The sequence below is a fragment of the Anomaloglossus baeobatrachus genome, chromosome 2, assembly GCF_048569485.1.
Source record: "Anomaloglossus baeobatrachus isolate aAnoBae1 chromosome 2, aAnoBae1.hap1, whole genome shotgun sequence".
In the NCBI taxonomy this organism is placed as follows: Eukaryota; Metazoa; Chordata; class Amphibia; order Anura; family Aromobatidae; genus Anomaloglossus; species Anomaloglossus baeobatrachus.
Window position 1 is genome coordinate 228,636,181 of NC_134354.1, and position 22,425 is coordinate 228,658,605.

Sequence of the window (22,425 nt, forward strand, 5' to 3'; positions counted from 1 at the left end):
AAGGTCAACCATGTTAACCTGGTATATAAGTGGAAAACCACCCCTTATAATAAGACAAATGTCTGATAGTGAAACTGGCAGAAACCAAAAACAACAAAGGCACAAAAGGCCAGGAGTGAAGTCTGGCCTTCTCAGCCCTTGAGGAAGCCACATCCGGTGGAGATGCGCGTGGGGCGACATCCCTCTCCCACACGCTCCTGGGCCCCTCACCATCTACTCTGACCTTTTGGTCCCTGGTAATATACAGATTTTACGTTTAGTTTGAGTACACCGAGTGTCAGTCTTCATTCCTGGCCTTTTGTGCCTTTGTTGTTTTTGGCTTCTGCCAGTTTCGTCATCTGACATTTGTCTTATTATAAGGGGTGGTTTTCCACTTATATACCAGGTTAACATGGTTCAATTCTTTTTCTGCTCATTCTTATCTATGAGTATATGTGCTTAATTCCGATGTATATGACATCTCAGGATGACTAACAGATGTTTGTGCACTTAGGTTAATAATATAACTTTCATTACAATATCTTCAATTTCACTCAAATTAGTTAATGCAAAAATGAATATTCCCACACACACAATACACCCACTTCAAAAATAACTACATCTGGTATTTTGTATGCCTAGAAGACAGCACCAAGTCTTCTTGGCATAGAATGAACAAGTTGGCGACATATTGCAACATCTATTTTTTTTTTCTCTTCTTCAAGAACAACTTCTTTTAGACCCTGGTTGCTGGATGGAGAGTGATGCCCAACATGTGTTCAGATCAGGAGACTCTTGGCCATTGAGAATCTTTCATCCTGTTCTTCAAAAATTTAACAGTGGCCTTAGATGTGTGATTTGGATCATTGTTATTCACTCTTTCAATATACAGTGGGTACGGAAAGTATTCACACCGCTTTAAATTTTTCACTCTTTGTTTCATTGCAGTCATTTGGTAAATTCAAAAAAGTTATTTTTTTTTCTCTCATTAATCTACACTCTGCACCCCATCTTGACAGCAAAAAACAGAAATGTAGAGATTTTTGCAAATTTATTAAACAAGAAAAACTGAAATATCACATGGTCATAAGTATTCAGCCCCTTTACTCAGTATTGAGTAGAATCACCCTTTTGAGCTAGTACAGGCATGAATCTTCTTGTGAATGATGCAACAAGTTTTTCACACCTGGATTTGGGGATCCTCTGCCATTCTAACTTGCAGAGCCTCTCCAGTTCCGTCAGCTTCGATGGTGAACGTTGGTGGACAGCCATTTTCAGGTCTCTCCAGAGATCAATTGGGTTTAGGTCAGCGCTCTGGCTGGGCCAGTCAAAAATGGTCACAGAGTTGTTCCGAAGCCACTCCTTTGTTATTTTAGCTGCGTGCTTAGGCTCATTGTCTTGTTGGAAGGTGAACCTTTGGCCAAGTCTGAGGTCCAGAGCACTCTGGAAGAGGATTTCTTCCAGGATATCTCTATACTTGGCCGCATTCATCTTTCCTTCAATTGCAACCAGTCGTCTTATTCCTGTAGCTCAAAAACACCCCCAAAGCATGATGCTGCAACCATCATGTTTCACTGTTGGGATTGTATTGGGCAGGTGATGAGCAGTGCCTGGTTTTCTCCACACATAACGTTTAGAATTCATCTTCATCTCATCAGACCAGGGAATCTTATTTCTCATAGTCTTAGAGTCCTTCATGTGTTTTTTTCGCAACTCTATGCGAGCTTTCATATGTCTTACATTGAGGAGAGGCTTCCATCTGGCCACTCTGCCATAAAGGCCTGACTGGTTGAGGGCTGCAGTGATAGTTGACTTTGTGGAACTTTCTCCTATCTCCTCTCTGGAGCTCAGCCACAGTGATCTTGGGGTTCTTCTTTACTTCTCACCAAGGCTCTTCTCCCACGATTGCTTAGTTTAGCTGGACAGCCCGGTCTAGGAAGAGTTCTGGTGGTCCCAAACATCTTCCATTTAAGGATTATGGAGGCCACTGTGCTCTTAGGGACATTGAGTACTGCCGAATTTCTTTTGTAACGTTGGTCAGATCTGTGCCTTGCCACAATTCTGTCTCTGAGTTCCTTGGGCAGTTTCTTTGACCTCATGATTCTCATTTGGCCTGACATGCACAGTGAGCTGTGAGGTCTTATATAGACAGGTGTGTGCCTTTCCAAATCAAGTCCTATCAGTTTAATTAAACACAGCTGGACTCCAATGAAGGAGTAGAATTATCTCAAGGAGGATCACAAGGAAATGGACAGCATGTGACTTAAATATAAATGTCTGAGCAAAGGATCTGAATACCTAGGTCCATGTGATATTTCAGTTTTTCTTGTTTAATAAATTTGCAAAATTTTCTGCATTTCTGGGGTTTTTTTTCTGTCAAGATGGTGTGCAGAATGTGCAAATGCCTGCAATAAAACAGATTGAAAAATTTAAAGGGGTTTGAATACTTTCCATACCCACTGAAGAGATGTACATCTGTGAAGTCATAATACTATCAATGAAATGTAGTTCCTTGACACCAGCAGTACTCATTCAGCCCCACAAAAGGACACTACCACCACCATGTATGACTGTAGGCCTAAACTTTTGCTTTGACCCTAAGACTTTCATTGGGGTGTACTCATTTTGCAACATGGTCTTGAATGAATTTGTTAGGAAAAGTACCATATATTTCAGATTATCAGATGCACTTTTCCTCCCAAAACTTTGGGAGGCAAATGAGGGGTGTGTCTTAGAATCTGCATGTAGCTTTCCGGGAGGTGGTGGAGAATGGTGACAGGAGACAGGGGCGATGCTGCGGTGCTGTGAGGCAGAGAAAACATCCAGGAATGTAGCCGCGGGCTGTGTGCTGCTCTGTGCTGCGGACTGCGTGCTGCTCTGTGGTGCTGCGGGCTGGAGGCTTTGAGGCCGGGGACATTCTGTGAAGATGTCGGCGGTACGATCTTTAAATAATGACACCCGGAGTCGTCGGATGCGTAGCTGGAGCTTTCATCTCAAGATCTCTTCTGCGCATGCTCCACCTCCAGCCCATTGATGTCCCAGCAGTGGACTTGAGGAAAATGGCGCCTGGAGGTGGTGCGTGCGCATATAAGATCACGGCTTGTCTGTGAGCCGATAATTCAGTCTGCGCACACGCCGACTCTGGGCGCCATTTCTTTGAAGCCCGCACCGCCAATGTCTTCAGGATATCCCCTGCCTCAGCGCCCGCAGCACAAAGCCCTCAGCATCTCTCCTGCCTCATGTCACCATTCTGCACCATTCTTACCCCCCAGTAAGCTACATTCCTGCCTCACAGCGCCGCCAAGCATCTGGGTCATCCGCTGCACTGCCCACAACCGCCCCTGCCTTCTGTGACCCCTGCTCCAGCACCACTGTCATCCCCCTAGTAAGACACCACTGGATTAGAAGACAGACCCCATTTTTTTTTTCTTTAAATTTGGGGTGTGTCTTATAATCCGGTGCGTTTTATAAAATGAAAATACGGTACTTTTTTTGGCTGTGCAAAATAACAAATCTTATTTAGAATCAATGATCCACATATGTGGGAGTATTTTGTAGTATGGTATCACAAACAAAATGTGGATTCTGAAAGAAAATGAAAGGTTTTCTGACAAGTCTATTGGGGGGTCCTCATCTATCTATCTATATCTATCTATCTATCTCTCTATCTATTTTTCTGTAGATATAGATTATACACATATAATTGATTATATATAATATATTGTATATAATGTGATTGTATTTTATACTTTTATATGACTACAACCCATTTTTCAGTGGGGATAAGATTGGTTATGGATACAGGAATTTATACCGATCCATTGACATAGGTGATAGAGACCATTGAGTTTCCTTGTATACAGGTGTAATTTCACTGTGTGTGCTTTCCTTGTTACCTAAATTGGTATATTCATATACACAAGAGGCGCACATACGGTATATCCGTACATAACGGTATAGATTTATTATCGAGAATGTTGGATTACAGTTCATCGTCTTTCATGAAGGATAATAGTCTATATTCTCTTACAGAATAATCGGGCACAATGGTTAGGTCATTGTTCTCGACTACCTATGTACTGTAAATGGTAGCTATAGTAAAAATAATATAGAAGGAAAGATTCACTAATTTTCACTTAATCCAATGAGAAATATTGCAATGCTTACCCTACAATTTCTTCAAACTTATCAAATGGCCAACAAATTGAAACTGAATACTGTATACATTGCCACAGATGTTTGTATCACAGTATTATAATTGAAGAAATAATAATAAAATGGTAAAACAAATCCAGGAAAGATTGTACAGAATGTATTGACTGACTGAGCTATAAGTAGCACATATCAGCAAATGAACGCTCATATATAGGTTTTGAATTATCTATTCAGGCTAGTTAACTATTTAAATGTGCTAGTAAGTCCAGCTTTAATGGGAATCTGTCAGCAGGTTTTTGCAAGCTCATCTGAGAGTAGCATGTTGTAAGCAAAGAGATCCTGAATTCAGTGATGTATCACTTAGATCACTGGGTTCAGCCGTTCAGACACAATCAGAATTTATAGTTTTAGCCATGTAGCAGAGCTAATAGAGCTGCCCCCTCACACACAAGGCTCTTTTTAGAAATTGACACCTCAATGTCCATGTACAATCAGAGGAGGGGTGTGCTGGACTGCCGTGAATATGCTTAGTAGTCCAAGCAATGATAAGGGTCCTGCTGCTTAAACAGTCATAACAAATATACTATAGATTGGACCTTGACAAGACAGGCATCCCTGAATTTTCTGTGTTATCTGTGCAGCATGCTGTCTTCAGATTACATAGCAAAAACCTGCAGACAAATTCCCTTTAATTTAACAGACCGAGAACTGTTCCTACTTGTATAACCTTGATGCATGAGAATTTCTAACAATCCTCCTGAAACTAAAGAACAAGCTCATCCGATGATATTAATAAAACCCTTCACAGTTTTAAAACACTATTGGTTTTCCTGTGGCCCCAAACTGGCAGCTGAGATATATTTGTGAATGTCATGCTGCTTTGAGAGTAATTTAATAACTTAATCAGTGTGTTTAGCTTTATTGGTTCTTTAGCAGAAATATTTGCAGCTAGCAGGAGCTTAATTACTCGTAAAGCATATGTTGTAAGTTTCCATGTGCAAAAACTAAGACCAGCTAACAGGTGATGGCGTTTATTCCTTTGATCCCTATTATTAAATTAACCACGTTATCAGTAACATTTCCTTATTCGTTTGCAGAGACCTCCACCTCACCTACTAGCCGACTGACATCCGTACAAAGAGGTAACCTTTCCCTACTAATCTATCCCACCCCACTGGCCACACCGCAGAATGTCTAAAACACAATTGCTGCTATATCAGATATCTATCAGAATCTGTATCAGAATATACAACTGGAAATAAGGTGTTTTGTTTATAAATTTAAATTAACTTTCTAACATTATTTTAACAACAGTTTCTTTAAGAATTGTGTACTCTGTACTATTTGTTATGTGTTCACATATTCTGGATCCCACCTATTTTTCATGGGATCACATATTCTGGATCCCACCTATTTTTCATGGGATCACATATTCTGGTTCCCACCTAAGGCTATTCCTCATGGGATTATACATTCTGGATTCCACTTAAAGCTATTTATTATAGGATCACACATTTTGTATCACACCTAAACTTATTCCATATGAATCATACATTCTGGATTCCACCTAAAGCTATTCCTCATCATGGGATCATACATTTTATCTGGATCTCACTAAAGTATGATTCCTCATGGAATCATACATTTTGGATCCCGCCTAAACTTATTCCATATGGAATACCTTTAGGTTGGATACATAATGTATGATCTCAAAGAATAGCTTTAGGATTTGTGCGCACTAGAAATGTGAAGTTTCTCAAGAAAATTTCTTGAGAAACGTCTGGGAGTGGAAGATTTCCGGACCTCCGGAAAAAATCTGCACCAAATCCGCGGTAAATCCGCATTTGGATTAGCCGCGAATTAGCCGCAATTTTCCCCCAGGTTGTTCCCTGCAGATTTTGCAGGCTGTACTGCTGAAATCCGCAGGGTACCTGCGGAAAAGAATTGACATGCTCATTTTCTCAAGAAATTTTCTCAAGAAAATCTTCTCAAGGAAATTTCTTGAGAAAAATCCGCAGCGTGCGCACAGCTATTTTTTTTTTCTCATAGGATTTGCTGGGAAATGTCTGCACAAAGATTGCAGACATTTCTCAAGAAATTTCCGCAGCAAATCCGCGGGTAAATCCGCGGATAAAACGGCCTAGTGCGCACATAGCCTTAGATGAGATCCAGAATGAAAGATCCCAAGAAGAATTAGTTTAAGGTGGGATCCAAAATGTATGATTCCAAAATGTAATCCTATAATAAATAGCTTTAGGTGGAATCCAAAATGTATGATCCCATGAGGAATAAGTTTAGGCAAGATACAAAATATATGATCCCATGAGGAATAAGTTTAGGTGGGATCCAAAATGTATGATTTCATGTGGGATCATACAGCATGGATCACCATCTAAAGGCATCTCTCCTAATTTCATATATGCCCTCTTTAGATAAACCAGACCCTCCAATGGATTTAGAATTAACTGACCTTGCAGAAAGAAGTGTCCGCCTCACATGGACGCCAGGTGATGATAACAACAGCCCTATCACAGGTGAGTTGGAGAATGCATGTTCTTGGTAGATGGTTTGGACACTGATGTGAAGAGCCTCAGATCAGACACATATTTTAAGACTTCAGTCTTACATAAAATAAGACATGGCACAATCAGTTTAGTCCCTATTGGCTCCTTAGAAACACACTAAAGTTCACTTTGGTTATGCATACTGTTTCTAGAGTAGAAGGGTGAAGAATTGTTGAGCAGGCACTAGATACTTCCTTTTCAGCTGAGTTTGAGGGAAAGAAGAAGACATATTGTACATTTGTCTGCCATAATGAGTGGTACACAGTTTGTTTGTTTTTTTTTTTTTTTGTTTTTTTGTATTTCCAAACTGATCACATGTACTTGAGATTCTATGTGATAACCTCAGTGACGCAATGCAGATTTGGCACCAGATTTCAATATACATTATGAAATATCTCTTAGAGCTGATGAGGCTGCTGTACTTACTTTGTAAATCTATGTGAGAATGAATGTGTAATTCTTTCGAAAGTTTAAATATAATCTAATCTCTGCACCCCCAAATATTTTGACTGACAGCTTAATGGTCTCCTCCCTGCTGCTGTGATCTCACAGTGCTCAGTAGAAGCTCTAACTGTCAGTCCGGCTGGGTTGGAGGAGGCTCAATCCATTTGACCTGATAAAATGCTCATTTTAATATTTTTGTTCTTACCAGGTTTTAATATCCAGTTTGAGGAGGACCGTTACCAGCCACGGACCTGGTACAACCTTGTCTCAGTGCCTGGTAATGTGAACTCTGCTTTGCTTCGTCTCTCTCCATATGTCAACTACCAGTTTCGAGTTCTGGCAGTAAATGATCTTGGCAGCAGCATGCCCAGCCCGTCATCTGAGCGATACCAAACGAATGGGGCACGTGAGTGATAAATTCATGTTTTTTTCCTTTCATCATGTAGTCATACTCTAGTTCATTTCCTCATTATACAATTGATCATTTGTTTTTAGACTTTTCTACCAATGATCTGCATCCTGTGGATTTATTTTGCCATTCTGTTGTAGTGTGCTTAAGATGTGTTTGGATTTTTAGCCCCAGAAGTTAATCCAAGTGATGTTCGTGGAGCAGGAACTCGAAAAGACAACATGGAAATCACATGGACAGTAAGTAATAGGAGGTATATTGTACTGGAAGCCAGGATATACATCACTCAGATAGGATATCACTCCATATACTCAAAGAAAAAAGGGAATACACCACTCGCAAGTGTTTTCAAAGAAGATAATGCTTTATTAGATGTGCAATCCAAAATTAAGTAACATTTCCGCCTTAAACTTAGACCTTCATCAGACAAATTGCTATAATGACAGGAGAGTGGAGAATACAGTGCTGATCAATTGGGCTTCAACCTGTTTCTGAGGCTGGTTTCAGATGTCCGTGTTTCAGGTATGTGTGACATCCGTTTTTAACACTGATGCAACATGTACCCATGTTATTCTCTGGACTTACACACACGTCCGTGTTTTCAAACAGACCGTGTGGCCCCACACTTACACATGGAGACATGTCCGTTTTTTCTCCAGCATCACAGTGTCACACGGATCGCACACTGATGTGATCTGTGTGACATCAGTGTGACATATACTGGAGAAAACACGTGTCTTTGAAATAAAAAGATTTTCTATATTTACCTGTATCCAGCGCTGCTGTCTTCGGCTCTGCTGTCTCCTGCTTCTGAACCCCGCTAATTATGCTCATTGAATATTCACTGCACCTCGGACCTGGAAGCTGGATCATTGCCGGTGACAACATCGCCAGTGACAGGTGAGTATCCAGCAAGCAGTGTGTGTGTGCATAGACGTCCAGGAGGCCATCGGAGTTTCCAATGAACTCTGATGAACCTGTGAAGCTACCGGCATGACACCTGCTGTAGCGCGGGGGTGTCATCAGGTCATCCAAGCCCATTAAGAACTCCGATAACCTCCTGGGCGTCACTGCACACACACTGCTTGCTGGATACTCACCTGTCACCGGCGATGTTCTCACCGGCGATGCTCATGCTTCCAGGTCAGAGGTGCAGTGAATATTCAATGGGAATAATTTAGCGGGAGTAAGAAGCAGGAGACAGCAGAGCCGAAGACAGCAGCGCTGGATACAGGTAAATATAGAAAATCTTTTTATTTCAAAGACACGTGTTTTCTCCAGTATATGTCATACTGATGTCACACATATGCAAACACAGATGTCACTCGTGTGACACGCATATGACACACATATGACCATACCCATGAGTGTGGCTTGTACCTGATTAAACACGGACGTCTGAAACCGGCTTGACACAGTGATATTTTTCACTCTCCTGTCATTACAGCAATCCGTCTGATGGAGGGCTGAGCTTAAGATCAAAAGATTACTTATTTTTGGATAGCACTTCTAACAAAGCATTATGTTCTTTGCGCACACTTGAGTGTCAGATTTCCTTTAAGATAAGATATAGATTTAAAGGTGTGATTAATTTTAATTCATAGGATGGACAAGTCTGCTTTTGCTTTAACAAAATTAGCCGTACTTACCTAACAAAATGGTTACCCTATCCAATATTGCCTTTCTGATTTTTGTCAACAGCATGTAATCCCTTCAGCCTATCACCAGTCTTATGCTGTCTATTAGACCATAACCACTGAGCCTAGTGATTGTCTGCAGCAGTTATGTGCAGTCTACAAGAGAAAGGGGAAGCTGGTTGTAATGAAGGCAGAAGCTGCATATACAGCAGGATTATTGTATAAGCTTTTCAGAAGTGCTCGGTATTGGACTACTTTTTAGGGATTTGAAGGTGAAGAAAGTCTGATTTTTTTGGAGTTCAAAAGTACATGGGATACACGACAGAGGTTTCATAGATCATTATGTGAGGAGGAGCGAGGCAAGTAACGAAGGACGTCTTGTGAGGAGATATGGCAGGTTATGAAAAATGTTGTGTATCCTTGTTAGAATTTTGAACTGAATTTTTTGGGCAGTGAAAGTATTGGCGGAGGGAAAGAAAGAAGAGTTAAAAGGGAGTGGTAAAATCAGGGGGCAGCGGAGTTGGATGGGAGGAGTGCAAGAGTAGTACATGGAAGGCTACGGTAGGATTTTACCGTAGGAAATGGAGATGGCATGCACAACTCTGTTGTGGAATGAGCAGATTCCAGAAATGCGTTTGCGGTACAGGAGACAGTAAGCTGGCAATACTTGAGATGAGATGAGTGAACCCGAGGTTCTGTGTTCGGACCAAACACACTTTACACAAAAAACAACAGAGTTTGGATTCTGAGTTCCGGTGCTTTACGTATGAACACCACTCACGCGAGTATCGCTGTGCTCGGGTACGCTAGGTGGTCATCCCAGTGCGAGGCGCTTGCAGTGTTTGAATGGCTCACACTGGGGGTAACAGCAGCATGATCAGATGTAGTGTGCACAAAAACCTCGCCCAACTTCCCCCAGAAGTGTTCTGTTCATGGCTGGCTGCATGTGGACGGAGACCCGAACTGCCCAATTAGTGACTTCCATTGTGGTTCAGGTCCCGAACCGATCTTACTTTAAAGTTCGGCTGAACCCACGAAACCGAGCTTCCACAGGTCCATTCATTTCTAATTCTGATAATTTTCTTGTATATACAGTGTATATACGGTATAACAATAATATCTATATATAATAATGATCACTATATTTTTAATAAATTACACTTCTTTTCCTATTCTTTATCCTTACTATCCACAGCCATTGAACGCTACACAAGCATATGGTCCCAACCTACGCTACAATGTAAAGTGGCGGCAGCGGCACACTGGAGAGCCATGGAGCAATGTCACAGTGTGGACAAACAAGCATGTTGTGTGGAACACTCCAGTATTCACCCCCTATGAAATAAGGGTGCAGGCAGAAAATGAGTTTGGCCGGTCACCAGAACCGAACACTGTGATTGGATACTCTGGAGAAGATTGTGAGTATTACAGATCCTTATTTATTTACTAGAATGGAACGATTCTTGTGAATCTCACAATATTTAAGGAACTCTTATATGGGTGCCATGCGTTTTTTTTGTTGTGTTTCTGGCGCTCCACAGGGTTACAGTACCCAGATATACTCTTCATATTCAGCTGGATATTTCAGAGAAGCTTTATTTTTTTAGTATTGGCTTGGAAATTATGTTTACTCCTGGTAGAGATTGGTGTCATTTTAAGGGTCAAAAAATATCATGAACAATTTACAAAACCATTTTGGTGTAATTCATATTGTCCTGCGCTGCAGTGTGCCCAGACGGTTTATAGCAGCGTAATGATATATTGTAGTACAGATAGATTATTTATGTTCAGCTATGAGATGGAGAGCTGTCTTGCTTCATTCTTCTCAAGAAATGCATGCTAAGCTATCAGTGCAAAAGTAAAATGTTTTTAACCCCTTCATACACCCTGCTGTCATGGTGAAGTGTTCACTGCTCAATGCTGTACATGTACAGTATGCAGATGGATTGGGCAAAGGAGTCGTGCATGTGCCATCCACAGCAGTAAGTGGCTGTTACATGTAACAGTCATGATCATAGCAATGTGCGATCCTGGCTCTATACTTGCCACACATGTAAAGAGTTTGACAGGGGAAATGCGCCCTCAGTCATCCCATTAGAACCTATGCAGTGCGATTGTGGGGTGCTGATAGGTTGACAAGGCAGCAAAAAGGCCTTACAATTGCCTCAATGTCGTACAGCTCTGCTTATCAATCAGATCTAGCCAGCGTCGGACTGGGATATCTGGGGCCCACCAGAGGAATTGACTCCAGGAGCCCACTCTACAGCAATATGCAAATACCTGTTAGCCGTTATCCCCGTTATAGTGGAGCGCTGACTGTAAAGCACAGACGGCTCCTGGACATCTCCTCTGTGCACACAATAACCATAACAAATACTGATGTAAAATACTGACCAAATACCCAACATGAGCACATGACCTTAGAATAGGCAATTACTTAGCATATTTGCTACAGTGTAATAGTCACAGAATAGGGAGAGGTTAAACCTCTAAGTATTCAATCTCTACTGGAAATAATCTTCCCTTTATTGATAGAGAGAAAAAATGTCCTCCAGACAAAACACAATCCACTATACCAAGACCAATAATACCACATACAATGGAGACATACCGCCACACTGTGACCAAACATATTACCACCACATAGTAACTGAATACAACCACATACAAGAGAGAAATACCACCACACCGTGACCAATAACATATTACCACTTCATAGTGACCGAATACAACCACAGACAAGAGACAAATACCGCCACACCGTGACCAATAACATATTACCACCACATACAAGAGAGAAAAACCGCCACACCATAATCAGACCACATAGTGACCGAATATTACCACATACAAGGGAGAAGTACCGCAACACTATGACCAGACCACATAAATGACCAAATAATACCACATACAGAGAAATACCACCACACTGTGGCCAGACCACATATTACCACCACACAGTGCCCGAATAATACTACAATAATGATCATGAATAAAAACCGCAATACTGATAACACTAATGTTACCATCAGTGCCATTATACACAGGAGCTCTGTATATAGTGTCAGTGTACAGGAAATACAGTGATCACCACTGACATTAATTAGTGACATTATACACAGGAGGTCTGTATATAGTGTATAGTGTGTGTGTGTACATGTAATACACTGACTTACCAGTGACGTCTCTAGCTGGACGTTATTCATCCAGCGGGAGGCAGGAGGCTCACAGCAGCGGGAGGCAGGAGGCTCACAGCAGTGGGAGGCAGGAGGCTCACAGCAGTGGGAGGCAGGAGGCTCACAGCAGCGGGAGGCAGGAGGCTCACAGCAGCGGGAGGCAGGAGGCTCACAGCAGCGGGAGGCAGGAGGCTCACAGCAGCGGGAGGCAGGAGGCTCACAGCAGCGGGAGGCAGGAGGCTCACAGCAGCGGGAGGCAGGAGGCTCACAGCAGCGGGAGGCAGGAGGCTCACAGCAGCGGGAGGCAGGAGACTCACTGCAAGGGGGAGGCTCACTGCAAGGGGGGGGGCTCACAGCAAGGGGGAGGCTCACAGCAAGGGAGAGGCTCACAGCAACGGGGAGGCAGAAGCGCTTACATGGTTCCTGCGCTTCCTCTTCTTCCATGCGGCCCTGGGGATGACAGATGTCGGTACGGTGCTGAGGAACTCTTCTGCCTCAGTCCTGGCACCGCACCTTTCAAATGTACGCATGCCTAAATGACGCGCGTACATTTGAATGAGAGGCGCAGTCTGCAGTTCCTGCGCGCACCTCATTTTGTGCAGGCCTGAGGACTTCCGCACTGCAAGGACCTGTGGTGAGTCACATGACTGTGATGTCACCACAGGTCCTGCTACAACCACGGAAACTGCAGAGATCCCACAGATTATTCTGTGCGATCACTGCAGTTTATGATGGAAAGGCTGGGGGCCCATCAGAGCATGGGGGGGGGCCCAGTCTGCCCCCTAGACACCCCTGCCCAGCCTGCGGTAACAAGCCCGCAGTACCCCGCACCATATAAAGCATCGGGGCCAATGGGGCCCCCAGGGCCCACCGGAGCATTCTCCGGTACTCCGCTGGGCCAGTCCGACGCTGGATCTAGCTATAGGCAACCCTTGTTAGGATGTCAATCAAACACTGAATAAATTCACTCCAAGGTTGTGTGTCCACAATGAGTTTGTAACTTTGCGTATATTCACTGTGTCAAAACCAGTGCCTTAAATACCAATGTGGAAGGAATTTATAGAAATTGCCTATCCACTGTGCTTTTTCTTACTTCGCCTAAACTTACCGGTAGTGCCTGTTTCAAATATGCAACAAGTCAATTTCTCTTGCGGGTACGCTGAGTTTTTCGTGCAGATTTTCCCCATAGTCTTGCATTAGATAAGGAAAATACACATTTCTTTGTCGCTCTATTGGGAGACCCAGACAATTGGGGTGTATAGGCTATGCCTCCGGAGGCCGCACAAAGTATTACACTTAAAAGTGTTAAGCCCCTCCCCTTCTGCCTATACACCCCCCGTGCTCCCACGGGCTCCTCAGTTTTTTGCTTTGTGCGAAGGAGGTCAGACACGCACGCACAGCTCCACAGATTGGTCAGCAGCAGCTGCTGACCATGTCGGATGGAAGAAAAGTGGGCCCATATAGGGCCCCCAGCATGCTCCCTTCTCACCCCACTCTTGTCGGCGGTGTTGTAAGGTTGAGGTATCCATTGCGGGTACGGAGGCTGGAGCCCACATGCTGTTTTCCTTCCCCATCCCCCTCAGGGCTCTGGTGGAAGTGGGATCCTATCGGTCTCCAGGCACTGAGACCGTGCTTCATCCACAACTCCTGTGGAGCCTGCTGGATAGGAGCCGGGTATCGTTCAGGGACATGGCCCTGCTACTTGGAGGTACTCTGTATCCCGGTGGGGACCGCGCACAGCAACACTCCAGCTTTGCTGGGTGTGCTAGTGCACCGGGAACCGCGGCGCTGACCGGGTTAATATGTGCCATTACACACTCAGCGTTGCTGAGTGTGTTTATGTATAGGGACTGCCGCACTGACCGCCGCGGCCATGGAAACACTGCGGCGCGGCTGGGACTTGTAGTGCGCCGGGGACTTCCACGCCGGCCGCGCTTTTACGGCGGCCGCGTTTATTACTAGAGTCCCCGGCTTTTTGCGGCCTAGTTCCTTTCCTCCCGCCCACAGCCCTGACAGGCAGGGGAAGGGCGGGACGCTGCTCAGAACGAGCAGCACTGAGGGCTGGAGCATGCTTTGCATACTCCACTCCCCTCACTGTGCACAGTGCAGGCACCAGTTCCCGCTCTTTCTAGGTCACGCCAACGGCTCCCTCCTCTCCTCAGGACGCATTCCTGTCAGCTCCTCGGACGCTGCAGAGGGGGACAAAGTCTGGGAGACCCAGGCAGGGACTCTGGTGGCCTCACAACCGCTTTAAGCGGGTGGTAAGCAGCACCTGTGGTGTTAGCCCCATTGTGCAGTAGTGTAACATTATATGTTTAGTTTACACTGTATAGTGCACAGTTGATTTCTGGCTATATACCCTATTGTGTTGCTCAGGGAAGATAATAGCATGGCGCCCACGAAAGGCAGGGGTGCCAAAACACAGGCTTATTATGTTGCCTGCGCCGCATGTACGACCCCGCTACCGACAGGTTCCACTGACCCTCATTGTGTGCACTGTTCGGCCCCTGTGGCTCTTGCTCAGCCAGAGCCTCTGCTAGGGGGGGCCCAGGGGGAGCCACCTGCTAACACTGTTCAGGTGACAGGGACGGAGTTTGCAAAACTCTCTGAGACTATGGCTAAGATACTAGAAGCCTTGCAGTCCAGGCCGGTATCTCAGCACAGGGACTCTGTTGAATCTTTGTTCCCTGGCCCACCTCAGCTGGACCAACAATGTCCTCCCGGGGTATCTCATGGATCCCAAGCTGAGGGTTCTGACACAGACCCCAGCCCCAGACCGACTAAGCGAGCTCGCTTAGATTTTCCCTCGACATCATCATATTGCGCAGGGTCTCAGAGGGGGGAAGCTCTGGTTGATGATGCGGAGACAGCTGATCAGGATTCTGATCCTGAGGCCGCTCTCAATCTTGATACTCCGGACGGGAACGCCATAGTGAACGACCTTATTGCGTCCATCAATCGTATGTTGGATATTTCTCCCTCAGCTCCTCCGGTGGAGGAGTCAGCTTCCCAGCAGGAGAAATTCCGTTTCAGGTTTCCCAAGCGTACACCGAGTATGTTTCTGGACCACTCTGATTTCAGAGAGGCAGTCCAGAATCACCATGCTTGTCCAGATAAGCGTTTTTCTAAGCGCCTTAAGGATACACGTTATCCCTTTCCCCCTGACGTGGTCAAAAGTTGGGCTCAGTGTCCCAAAGTGGATCCTCCAATCTCCAGACTGGCAGCTAGATCCATACTTGCAGTGGAAGATGGGGCTTCACTCAAAGATGCCACTGACAGGCAGATGGAGCTCTGGTTGAAATCCATCTATGAAGCTATCGGCGCTTCTTTTGCCCCAGCATTCGCAGCCGTATGGGCGCTACAAGCTATCTCAGCAGGTCAAGCGCAAATTGACGCAGCTACACGCACGTCCGCGCCACAGGTGGCGTCCATAACCTCTCAGACGTCGGCATTTGCGTCTTACGCTATTAATGCTGTCCTGGACTCTGCGAGCCGTACGGCGGTTTAGGCCGCCAATTCGGTGGTACTCCGCAGGGCCTTGTGGCTACGGAAATGGAAGGCAGATTCTGTTTCCAAAAAGCGCTTAACCAGTTTGCCAATTTCTGGCGACCGATTGTTTGGCGAGCGTTTGGATGAAATCATCAAACAATCCAAGGGAAAGGATACATCCTTACCCCAGCCCAAACCGAACATACCCCAACAGAGGAAGGGGCAGTCGAGGTTTCGGTCCTTTCGGGGCGCGGGCAGGTCCCAATTCTCCTCGTCCAAAAGGCCTCAGAAAGATCAAAGGAACTCTGATGCATGGCGGTCTAAGTCACGTCCTAAAAAGACCACCGGAGGTGCCGCTACCAAAGCGGCTTCCTCATGACTTTCGGCATCCTCACTCCGCATCCTCGGTCGGTGGCAGGCTCTCCCGCTTTTGCGACACCTGGCTGCCACGGGTAAAAGACCGTTGGGTGAGAGACATTCTGTCTCAAGGTTACAAGATAGAGTTCACCTCTCGTCCCCCGACTCGATTCTTCAGGTCATCCCCGCCTCCCGAGCGAGCTGAGGCTCTTCTGCAGGCGCTGGGCATTCTGAAGGCAGAAGGAGTGGTGGTCCCTGTTCCTCTTCAGCAACAGGGCCACGGTTTTTACTCCAACTTGTTTGTGGTCCCAAAGAAGGACGGGTCTTTCCGACCTGTCCTGGACCTGAAACTTCTCAACAAACACGTAAAGACCAGGCGGTTCCGGATGGAATCCCTCCGCTCCGTCATCGCCTCAATGTACCAGGGAGATTTCCTTGCATCGATCGATATCAAAGATGCTTATCTCCACGTACCGATTGCTCCAGAGCACCAGCGCTTCTTGCGCTTCGCCATAGGAAACGAACACCTGCCGTTCGGCCTGGCAACAGCCCCACGGGTTTTCACCAAGGTTATGGCTACTGTAGTAGCGTTCCTCCTCTCTCAGGGTCACTCGGTGATCCCGTACTTGGACGATCTGTTGATCAAGGCACCCTCTCTAGAGGCATGCCAACACAGCCTCGACGCTACCCTGGAGACTCTCCAGAGTTTCGGGTGGATCATCAATTTTCCAAAGTCAAATCTGACACCGGCCCAATCGCTGACATACCTTGGCATGGAGTTTCATACCCTCTCAGCGATAGTGAAGCTTCCGCTGATCAAGCAGCGGTCACTACAGACAGGGGTACAATCTCTCCTTCAAGGTCGGTCACACACCTTGAGGCGCCTCATGCACTTCCTGGGGAAGATGGTGGCAGCAATGGAGGCAGTTCCTTTCGCGCAGTTTCACCTGCGTCCTCTTCAATGGGACATCCTACGCAAATGGGACAGGAAGCCGACGTCCCTCGACAGGAACGTCTCCCTCTCGCAGGCGACCAAAGCTTCCCTTCGGTGGTGGCTTCTTCCCACTTCATTATCGAAAGGGAAATCCTTCCTACCCCCATCCTGGGAGGTGGTCACGACGGACGCGAGTCTGTCAGGGTGGGGAGCGGTTTTTCTCCACCACAGGGCTCAGGGTACGTGGACCCAGCAAGAGTCCTCGCTTCAGATCAATGTTCTGGAAATACGGGCAGTGTATCTTGCCCTGAAAGCGTTCCAGCAGTGGCTGGAAGGCAAGCAGATCAGAATTCAGTCGGACAATTCCACAGCGGTGGCATACATCAACCACCAAGGCGGCACACGCAGTCGGCAAGCCTTCCAGGAAGTCCGGCGGATTTTGATGTGGGTGGAAGCCACGGCCTCCACCATCTCTGCAGTTCACATTCCAGGCGTGGAAAACTGGGAAGCAGATTATCTCAGTCGCCAGGGCATGGACGCAGGGGAATGGTCCCTTCACCCGGACGTGTTTCAGGAGATCTGTTGCCGCTGGGGGGTGCCGGACGTCGACCTCATGGCGTCCCGGCACAACAACAAGGTACCGGCGTTCATGGCACGGTCTCAAGATCCCAGAGCTCTGGCGGCAGACGCCTTAGTTCAGGATTGGTCGCAGTTTCAGCTCCCTTATGTGTTTCCTCCGCTGGCACTGTTGCACAGAGTGTTACGCAAGATCAGGGCCGACTGCCGCCGCGTCATCCTCGTCGCTCCAGACTGGCCGAGGCGGTCGTGGTACCCGGATCTGTGGCATCTCACGGTCGGCCAACCGTGGGCACTACCAGACCGACCAGACTTGCTATCTCAAGGGCCGTTTTCCATCTGAATTCTGCGGCCCTCAACCTGACTGTGTGGCCATTGAGTCCTGGATCCTAGCGTCCTCAGGGTTATCTCAAGACGTCATTGCCACTATGAGACGAGCTAGGAAACCAACGTCCGCCAAGATCTACCACAGGACGTGGAAAATTTTCCTGTCGTGGTGCTCTGCTCAGGGTATTTCTCCCTGGCCTTTTGCCTTGCCCACTTTTCTGTCCTTCCTTCAATCTGGACTGGAAAAGGGTTTGTCGCTCGGCTCCCTTAAGGGACAAGTCTCAGCGCTCTCTGTGTTTTTCCAGAAGCGCCTAGCCAGACTTCCACAGGTACGCACGTTCCTGCAGGGGGTTTGTCACATCGTCCCTCCTTACAAGCGGCCGTTAGAACCCTGGGATCTGAACAGGGTGCTGATGGTTCTTCAGAAACCACCATTCGAGCCAATGAGGGATATTTCTCTCTCACGCCTTTCGCAGAAAGTGGTTTTTCTAGTAGCAGTCACTTCACTTCGCAGAGTGTCTGAGCTAGCTGCACTGTCATGCAAAGCTCCCTTCCTGGTGTTTCACCAGGACAAGGTGGTTCTGCGTCCGGTTCCGGAATTTCTCCCTAAGGTGGTATCCCCCTTTCATCTCAATCAGGATATCTCCTTACCTTCTTTTTGTCCTCATCCAGTTCACCAATGTGAAAAGGATTTGCACTTGTTAGATCTGGTGAGAGCACTCAGACTCTACATTTCTCGTACGGCGCCCCTGCGCCGCTCGGATGCACTCTTTGTCCTTGTCGCTGGCCAGCGTAAAGGGTCACAGGCTTCCAAATCAACCCTGGCTCGGTGGATCAAGGAGCCAATTATCGAAGCTTACCGTTCGGCTGGGCTTCCGGTTCCCTCAGGGCTGAAGGCCCATTCTACCAGAGCCGTGGGCGCGTCCTGGGCTTTTAGGCACCAGGCTACGGCTCAGCAGGTGTGTCAGGCGGCTACCTGGTCGAGCCTGCACACTTTCACGAAGCACTATCAGGTGCATACCTATGCTTCGGCGGATGCCAGCCTAGGTAGACGAGTCCTTCAGGCGGAGGTTGCCCACCTGTAGGAAGAGGCCGTTTTACGGCTCTCTTACGAGGTATTATTTTACCCACCCAGGGACTGCTTTTGGACGTCCCAATTGTCTGGGTCTCCCAATAGAGCGACAAAGAAGAAGGGAATTTTGTTTACTTACCGTAAATTCCTTTTCTTCTAGCTCTAATTGGGAGACCCAGCACCCGCCCCTGTTTTTTTGTGTACACAGGTTGTTCATGTTGAATGGTTTCAGTTCTCCGATATTCCTTCGGATTGAAGTTACTTTAAACCAGTTTATAATTCTTTTTCCTCCTTCTTGCTTTTGCACCAAAACTGAGGAGCCCGTGGGAGCACGGGGGGTGTATAGGCAGAAGGGGAGGGGCTTAACACTTTTAAGTGTAATACTTTGTGCGGCCTCCGGAGGCATAGCCTATACACCCCAATTGTCTGGGTCTCCCAATTAGAGCTAGAAGAAAAGGAATTTACGGTAAGTAAACAAAATTCCCTTCTTTTGCGTCGGAAATGTATCAAAAACGCATGTAATCGGCACAACTACTGTATATCAATAATGTTTTGTCAAAGCCAAATACCAGGAAGTATCAAAACCAAAACATTTTTATTTTAAAACCAGCATGAGACAAAAAAAAAAAACAGTGTCAAAAACACAATAAAAATGCATGTAAAAATAAAAGCACTCAAAAATGCAATGAAAAAAGGCAAGTAAATTTAATCTAAGGTTCAGTTCAGTCCAATTTAAACAATAAAAAACATTATTTTTTTTTGTATAGAAAAAAATGCCCTAAAATACCACACAGTTTGTATCACTGTATTTGTATTGACCCACACTGTAAAAATATTTCATTCTTTATCTCAGATGGGGAACGCCACTCAAAGAAAAGAGAGAACATAGCCAGAGTTTGGTTTTCATATTCATACCACTCTTCCAAAAATTAAATCTAAAGTGATCAAAATCACACATGCAGCCCAAAATGACAGTCCGCTACACAAAAAACACGTCCTCATACAGACCTGATAACACAAAAAAGAAGATATAGCTCTCAGAATATGATGACCCCCTCCCCCAAGATTTGGTGTATTAAGCGATATTAAGGGCAACAGTCAGCCCTAAAGGGGTTAAACTGAGCTATTTTCTAAGAAATAGAAATTAGTGTTGTGGTGTTGGTGTTTATACAGATGTATTTCTAAAATTTTGCAATTGGCGCACTATAATCAGTTGTTGATTAAGGATTTTGGTACAGGTCCTGATAATTTGGCGCCTACAATGCCCATAATGAATTAGGTCCATTTGCTTTGATTATTATGATCAGCAATCAGTACACGTTGTAATGTTCACTGCCTTTTAAGATGCTAAATGCAATTCAACCACATTTTCTACATTACAGTTTGATCATTTCAATTTGCCTAGAAAGATAATCCGGCACTTGCTCAAACAAATTGGATTAAATACCTATTAAAAATCCTTGCACTCTCCTGATTCTGAAGCTCCTTTTCGTTTTTTGCTGCTCTGTTCCATTACAGACATATTCACATTGGGTTATCTTGGATCGCAATATATGAAATCTCTGCTTGCAGACCAACTGCTTGTATTTCAGTCTTCTCTGGAGTCGTTGTGCTTTCACTCCACCTTAACTGACATTGCCAATTACGGCTTAACAGCTGACCTAGCAGTCTATCAGTCTCATGTCGCCAATATGTGATTGCCAGCATCCGGGAGGGAGGGTTGAAAGCACATGACCCAAGAGGACTCTGAAAAAACGCCCAGTTGGACTGCAAGCAGAGATTTCACATGCTGTGCTCCAGAAGAAAGAAATGTGAATATCTCTACAACAGAATGATGCAGCGCAAAACGAACAATAATGGCCGAATCAAGGGAGCTCATGGATTTTTACAAGGTATTCAACTCAATTTATTTGAACAAGCGACAGGACCTCTTTAAACAATGTTTTTGCTCCGAACTGCTTCTGTTATTAGATTTGCTGCCACAAGGTGGCACAATTATATTATATTATCATCTACTTTATCAACTGCCCTCGTGACAGGTAGGGGCTCTTCAGGAAAAGTGCAAAAGTATATATTGTTTTCTTACTTTTCCATAGAAGAGTGGAATTTTCCAGATTTATTTACTTATTATGCACTGCTAATACAGCGCCAACATATTCCACAGCGCTTTACAAAGATTATTTTCACTGTCTGCTTTGGGGCTCACAATCTACATTCCTTATCAATATGTGTTTAGAGTATGGGAGGAAACTGGAGAATCAGGAGGAACCCTGCCCCCTGCACGGGGAGAACATACAAACTCCTTGCAGATATGCATGGTGGGATTTGTACTCAGGACCCCAGCGCTTCAAAGCCACCATGCCACCATCCTCAGCATAGAGGGGGGCAGCAGTGTATTTTATAATTCTTTCTCTTGAGCCCAAAATGATAAGTCACTAAGAATTGCTTTATATAGGAATTGCTTAAGAAAATAGTGAAATATCCAATCAGAAATCCACTAGAGTTTTATTGAATTATGCTGTAAATAATTGCGTAGGAATCCAGTATGTTGGTCTGCTTAAAGCTGTCTTTACCCTTAGATCCTAAAGCAGCACCAACTGACATTAGGCTGAGGGTCACAAACAGCACGGCCATCTCCCTTCAATGGACACGTGTGGCCCCTGCGTCTGTCCAAGGAAGTCTCGTGGAATACAGAGTGAGCTGAACCAGCTTCCAATTAACAGCTCCCTTATGTCTAATATTTAATCTGGAAAGAGGAGGGGGATGGGAAATAATGAAGACTTATCTATGTGGATATATTAACCATTGTAAACCCTCAGCATGTTACTTAACGTGAAACTTACAATCCAGGGAAACTAAACATTGACCAATTGTTTAAGTGTAATAACATGACCCGACAGTCCGCCAATAAACACCCCTACTAATATATAAAGGCTTCTGCTAAATGATCGGGCTGTGTATTTCAAAAGGCATATTACTGGAGGGAGAGTAGTTTGCTGAAAGGAATTTGGGCCTCACGAAAAAAGCTGCAGCAAAGTTTCATCGGGGATCGTGTACGAGGGATCGTGTCCTTCCTGATACCTTACAGCAACTACAAACTGTACATGGTAGCAGTGAACGGGAGAGGGGACAGCCCGAAGAGTGACATTAAAGAGTTCACCACACCGGAGGGAGGTAGGTGCCGAGAAAGACAGCAAATCACAGAACTCTAACATATTGCTGTGTATGTGACAACCAGCTGCTAACTAAAATGTGAAAGTCCAGTGTATTACTTCTGCGATGTGATTCTGTCCTCTCATGTCATCA

At 45.4% G+C, this 22,425-nt stretch overlaps 1 protein-coding gene across 14 annotated transcripts in view; it reads left to right on the forward strand.

Annotated features, from left to right (window-relative positions):
• The window catches only part of NFASC (neurofascin), a 209,810-nt gene that overhangs the window by 148,100 nt on the left and 39,285 nt on the right, over positions 1 to 22,425 (forward strand). For 7 of the 14 annotated variants that reach the window (XM_075335668.1, XM_075335673.1, XM_075335662.1 and 4 more), the window contains 7 exons: positions 5,232 to 5,276; positions 6,567 to 6,668; positions 7,351 to 7,548; positions 7,720 to 7,790; positions 10,384 to 10,606; positions 21,699 to 21,814; positions 22,089 to 22,293. In XM_075335668.1, coding sequence (XP_075191783.1) covers positions 5,232 to 5,276; positions 6,567 to 6,668; positions 7,351 to 7,548; positions 7,720 to 7,790; positions 10,384 to 10,606; positions 21,699 to 21,814; positions 22,089 to 22,293 — 960 coding nt within the window. The remainder of the gene's footprint in view (positions 1 to 5,231; positions 5,277 to 6,566; positions 6,669 to 7,350; positions 7,549 to 7,719; positions 7,791 to 10,383; positions 10,607 to 21,698; positions 21,815 to 22,088; positions 22,294 to 22,425) is intronic. The other 7 variants (XM_075335666.1, XM_075335671.1, XM_075335667.1 and 4 more) reach the window with 3 other exon arrangements.